The 5,856-nt window shown below is 37.2% G+C and overlaps 1 protein-coding gene across 1 annotated transcript; it reads left to right on the top strand.

Annotated features, from left to right (window-relative positions):
- Positions 1-229: 229 nt before the first annotated feature.
- LOC105934890 (cell surface glycoprotein CD200 receptor 1) lies at positions 230-3,812 on the top strand. Its single transcript, XM_036138694.1, has 7 exons — positions 230-525; positions 1,848-1,901; positions 2,204-2,509; positions 2,808-3,080; positions 3,202-3,289; positions 3,372-3,414; positions 3,619-3,812. Exons 1-6 carry the CDS (start codon positions 447-449, stop codon positions 3,385-3,387), a joined length of 816 nt encoding a protein of 271 aa, XP_035994587.1. The 5' UTR covers positions 230-446; the 3' UTR covers positions 3,388-3,414; positions 3,619-3,812.
- Positions 3,813-5,856: the final 2,044 nt, after the last annotated feature.

Here is a 5,856-nt window from a genome sequence, read left to right as displayed (position 1 = left end):
ATTTAGATTTGATTATCTTTGGGTTACTAAAAATTAAAAATATACATGGGCTTCATCATGTTTGGTTTTGGATGGACCCAAATGTAGGCTAAACCTGAAGTAGAGAGATGAAGTGAATAGTCTTTAATAAGAAAATAATCAGGACTTGCAATGTTGAAACAAAGTGAACCAATTTAAACGAAAAAATCCATCAGTGAACAAAGAGAACCAGTGAGCTAATATATAGAATCAGTATTACCGAGGTAGGGTAACACTGGCTAGCTAAATCACACATTTCTGGGAAATGGAAAATATGAGCAAACATGAGATGTCATTCTGTGTGGGGGTGTTGCAAGTAACTTCAAATAACAGGAAATGAGTATAGCTTGGAGAGACGGGGCCATTTACAGACCATATGAAATGTGGAGCGGTTTGACAAGAACGAAAACAACAAAGTTACACAAAAAATGCGAGCAAAGAGGATACACAGGACATGGATTTATACTGTGGTCATCCTCATGTTCGAAGCATGGTCTCAAGGTTCAGGTTTGGATTATTAATACGTTAAACTTGTAAATGTAATGTTTCATGTTCTTACACAGGTGTAACTCAGTAAATTAGAAAATGCGTTCAGGAGAGACTTGTCTGTCAGAGTAAAAGTACCTTTTGAAAATAACAACCTTGAAGCAGGTATTAAACATACTTTTCATTGAGCCAACATTTCTGTTTTTTTCATTAGTCTGATGTGATATTCTAATCTTCTAAGAAATTAAATGTTGGATTTTCATTATATTTTACAGAAAGAGAATCTAAAACCTCAGTGTGTGTGTAATTACTCTACTGTATAATATGCTTGACTTAAGGAAGTGAGTTGCTGAAATAAATGAACTCACTGATATGCGCCTGTAATTTTGATGTCATGGAAAACAAACACCACTGATTTGTTAAAAAACGTTCTCCATGAATATTTACCATTCTTCTTAACAGCAGTATTGTTTGCATTGTAGAAAATATCGTAGTTTTACCCTAAAAAAATGAACAATACCGTCAATTAATTATTTTTTCATCAAACAAATATAGCACTGTCATATCTCAATTTCAATTGCATAGGTATTTTAATACCTATGCAATGTCTGTATATCTATATATCTGTCTGTCTGTCTGTCTGTCTGTCTGTCTATCTATGTATGTATATATATATATATATATATATATATATATATATATATATATATATATAAAAACTTGGCGTTTTCTGCTGCTGTGGACTATCTGCTGTTATTCATTCGGAGATGGTATTCCGATTCCAAGGGTTGAAGCAATTGGATATTTTCGCTACACTGTTGTCTTTTAACTATCCCTAACCAGTGTACCCATTCTCCTCTTTTTGTGTCTGTGTGTGTCCTGCCTGGCAGTGTAGCATTAAGAATTGTTGTCTTAATGCCAAAAAGAGCCCAACAGATTTTACTTTCACAAGTGGAGCCTTTCTGCTTTCGCCATAGTGCTCCGCTTGATTTATACATGCAAGAAGCTTTATTAGATTTGGTTCTGGGACTATTTCATGTTCAATTGACACTAAAAGGTAGAAGAGGGGAAAGAAGGAGAGGCACCTGCTATCAACATTTTTTGATAGCGTGATTTGCTTAAACCAACCTTTGGTAGGCAGTCACTAGGTGTCTGGTAGTTAGCTCTGCTGGTAGTTCGGCTGAATGTCCCTCCTTTTCCTGAACGGATTTAATGGGAGCAGTGCCAGCTTGGTTATGTGAAAAACGTAGAGCGCTATACATTATAAATCTGGCTCGCCAGGTTATGAGAAAGCCGCTCAGGTTTACTAACCTGTTCCTTACATCTACTTCTCTCTGTCTTAGGAACTACTGAAGACACCTCTGGGAACTCGAATGCATTTCTCCTGCTAACTGATGGTAAAGTTTCAGCAGAAAATAATAGAAGTGGTATTTTGATGCTCATCAAAATGCCTGGAAAGAAATCTTTAATGAAATTGTTTGGTATAACTAAGGTAAAGATATTTGTAAAAAAACAAAACAAAAAAAAAACACATGAAGTCATTCACTAAGTTGTACTTGACTTGTATATGTAAACACACAATTACACTAGTGTGTGTGTTTAAATAAGCTTATATTAAATAACGCAGTTTTATTAAATAAGTATGTTTTTCAAGACTAAACACCTAACCATTTCATTACCACAAATTTCTTTTTCCCAGTTAACAGAGAGGCAGCGTTCAATCTGGGGACCAACGTCAACCTGACTTGCACTAATAAAACGTGGGCTGACATATTATTTATAATCTGGGATGTAAACTTGAAAAACAAAAACTGCAGGCTCTCCGTTATAAATGACGGCAAAGACATTGACTCCTGCAACGATGGAAAATCTATCCGACAGACTTCCACCGGCCATTTGTACCTGCACATCCCAAACCTCTCAGCTGATGATGTTGGGGTCTACAGGTGTGAGTCGGTTTACTCTGGAGGAATTGAAAATTATAACATCCAAGTGGATGTAACAGGTAGGTCTTTACATGGTGCGGGGAATCTTTTTAAGACATTTCTTTGATAGAAAAATGGAAATGTGTACACAATGATGACTTTTAACCTTGCAGAATAAAAATCTTGTCAACTCTTGAAGGACACTGCAGTTTGCCTAATTTGCTTTTCCCAGAAGGATCAGTCCTATAATTGGTTTAATTAGTTTTGTTTTGGCATTATTCACAATGAGTGAATAATGCAAGTTCAAAATCACTTGGACTTTTTATAAATTGAGGTCTTGGATTGAATTTGATCGTGTTTTTCTCTCTCTTGATTCAGCTCCTCCTGGTTTATCTGCCTGGTTAGAGCGAAGGGACAACAAGATGGTGGCAGTGTGCCGAGCTGAAAGAGGAACACCAGCTGCCAACTTAAGCTGGAGTTATAGAGGCAGTTCGGAGCCTGCAGTGAAAACTCAGCTTGACACAGAAGGATTCATAACAGTAGAGAGTCACCTGGAGATCCTGGAGGACTTTGATCCAGAAGATCTGACTTGTACAGTCCAGCACCTCTCCTGGGAGCAGGAAAAGATTCTGGTACCAAAACCAAGAGAAGGTCAGATTTCTCCAGACTGAAAAATAAATGGGAAAAAGGTTTTTAGTTAAAACTTGTCCAGTGTTTTATTATTATGTTAAAAGTTATTCCTTGTAATAACAAAGCTTTATGTCTCCCACAGAAAATTATTCTTTTCTATTGTGGATACGTGCTGCATTGGTGATCATTTTAATTTTTTCAGGATGCTTCCTTTTAGCACTCAAGAAGTGGTGAGTCATTTATTGAATCTTATTTGCCTAGTATCTAAAATAAAGCATTCATTCTCACTTTGTGTAACTTTTTTTTTACCAGCCATCGTCCTCTATAAAACACGCCACAACCAAAAATACCCAAGGTAGGATGTTATTGCTAAACATGAAAGTTAATTTGAGTTAATTTAGGGAATCATTTATTCAAAACAAGCAGATTTTCTTCCCTCTGTTTCTCACTTTAACCAGGACTTCTGATTTACATATAGCACTTTATATGTATTTACATATATACTTTATATTTATTATATTTTTTTACACAGAAATGTCTTTTCTGTGTGTTTTCTTAGTATCTTAGTTGTCAGCTTGACTTGGACAGCGTCAGAAACAGGAAAAAGACAGCAGCCAAGTATTATCGTTTGAAGAAGATCTTGGAACAGCTATCATCACTTGCAGGTCAGCAGATACAGCCCAGTCAATCTTTTCCTGACCCTGAGTACAACATTTGAATAGCGATTTATTTATTTTATTCTCATGGTGTAAAGTTTGCTTAGTTCCCAACCAGACAAAACATGTACCACAGGAACCAAAGAACAGAACCAAACCGGGACTAAGTTTCAAGTTAGACTAAGCATTGTGTGAAAATAAAAATACCACATTACATCCAAATCACTACCAGTAAACGTTTCTAAAATAATCACATTAAATTGGGGAAATATCGCAAATCAGAATTTGTTCTTAGAGCTCCCCACAAAGCAGTTCTAGCGGTATCAGCTGTGAGTAACATGACCAATCCTCTGGAAAAGACATAATTTAAGAAAAGTTAATCCCCAGCATACTAAACACCTGGGCTGTGACTTTGACTCCACCTAACAGTATAACCCGAACAATTCGTTCTCTTCCCGCAGTTCATATTGTAACGGAGAGAACCCCACCATCTCAACTGAGAACCCTGTGTCTGAACATGCAGTGAAACTGGTGACCCACTTTTTGCAGGACAAAGCTGAACATCACCTTTACCCTTTATAGTTGGATTGACAGAGGAGATCCAGGGACTCTAATTAATTAGGTTGAAGTACACAATCCCAACGAGAAGACAAAGGAGTTTTTTCCCCTTTCCATCAACAGATGAGGCAATGTCTTTTCTGCTTTGGCCATGCAGAGCAAAAAGACTGCTAGCGTGAAGCCGCCCCGCACATACCGGGCGAGCCACCACATCTCCACCGCCATGGAGGCCAGTGAGACATGGCAGGGAGCCGTCAATCTGGGCGCAGTCATGTTACATTTCTGGACCAAATCTTCCACCCGGGGAGTACGACAAAGAAAGCCACCATTCCATTTCTTCTAGATATAAACTGATACTTGCCTGGGCAGAGGTTTATTTAGAAGTAGGTTTTATTGCCTATGTTTTACTCCAGAAGGAGTTTTTTTTGTACTGTCTGTTGAATGTTTACACGATGTGACTGAATTCAGGTGATGAGCTGTTTATTGTGTTTTTTTATTGTGCTTTCTGTGAGATAACTGCGCCAGCGGTTGAAGGTTATTGTTCTTAATGTTATTATTTTCTGTGGGACAGCTGTGCCGACGGCTCAAGGTTATTATACTGAATGTTATCGTTAAGATCCAATCACTTTTCCTTCCTTCTTCTCTCTTCCTCCTCTCTTTGGGTTATGTGCGGATTTCGTTTCAAATTCATTCATGGCATTAACTAGTAGCCTTTGTCTCAACATAGCTGCCCCTCTGTCATTCCTCCTTGTTGGGGTTGGCTCATTGTCTGAGATACCGCCATTTTGAGCCACCTGGGCTAAACATTCTTAGCACAAGCTCATTTTGTAGCCCCGGCATCTTGTGCCACCTAGCTTAGTAGCTTGAAGCTCACTGTAGCCAATCGTGGCTAGCAGCAGTACTAATGTTTTGAAGAACCACCACATTACTCCAAGTATTAGCCAGATCCATCTCAATGCTGTTTACATCATATGTGCTGCTGCTTCAATGGTGATTATTAAATTCTTAATTAAGTAAAGCTTATTTAGGTTAGAAAATTACCAAAAAACTACCTCCATGTTTCATCACCTTGCTGTTTATTTTATTGTTTTATTTTCTTCTGTTATATTGTGTTGTTTGATATTGTGTTCAAGTAATATTAGTATTAAACAGAATAATTGCTGTAACAGGGAATTAATTGACTAGCTTAACTGCGGTGGTCTGTGGGTTTTATATCAGTGGTCGAATTGTCTCTAAAAGTTAACGAATCATCACCTTTGAGTTGCCAACACGAATATACATAGAGAGATTTTTCCTAAGTGATTTCAATTGCAATCATAAATTAAGGTTATTAACATTTATGGGTGGCTTATTTTACTCAGCTTCACAACTGGTTAAACACTTTGTGGTAATCTTTTGTCTTTTGTGGTAAATAAGGTTAAGTTGGTTATATCCATTAAAGGCTGGTGGTAGCCCTTAATAACAACCATTTGGAAGCATTTTTCGCTGTTGCTTACCTCTGACTACAATAACATATTACTAATTATAATATCCAATTATAATTGTTAATAATATTCATAATCAAATAGGTAAAATGACACAAC

This window comes from Fundulus heteroclitus, chromosome 7 (assembly GCF_011125445.2).
Source record: "Fundulus heteroclitus isolate FHET01 chromosome 7, MU-UCD_Fhet_4.1, whole genome shotgun sequence".
Taxonomy (NCBI): domain Eukaryota; kingdom Metazoa; phylum Chordata; class Actinopteri; order Cyprinodontiformes; family Fundulidae; genus Fundulus; species Fundulus heteroclitus.
This window is presented reverse-complemented; position numbering and strand designations above follow the sequence as displayed.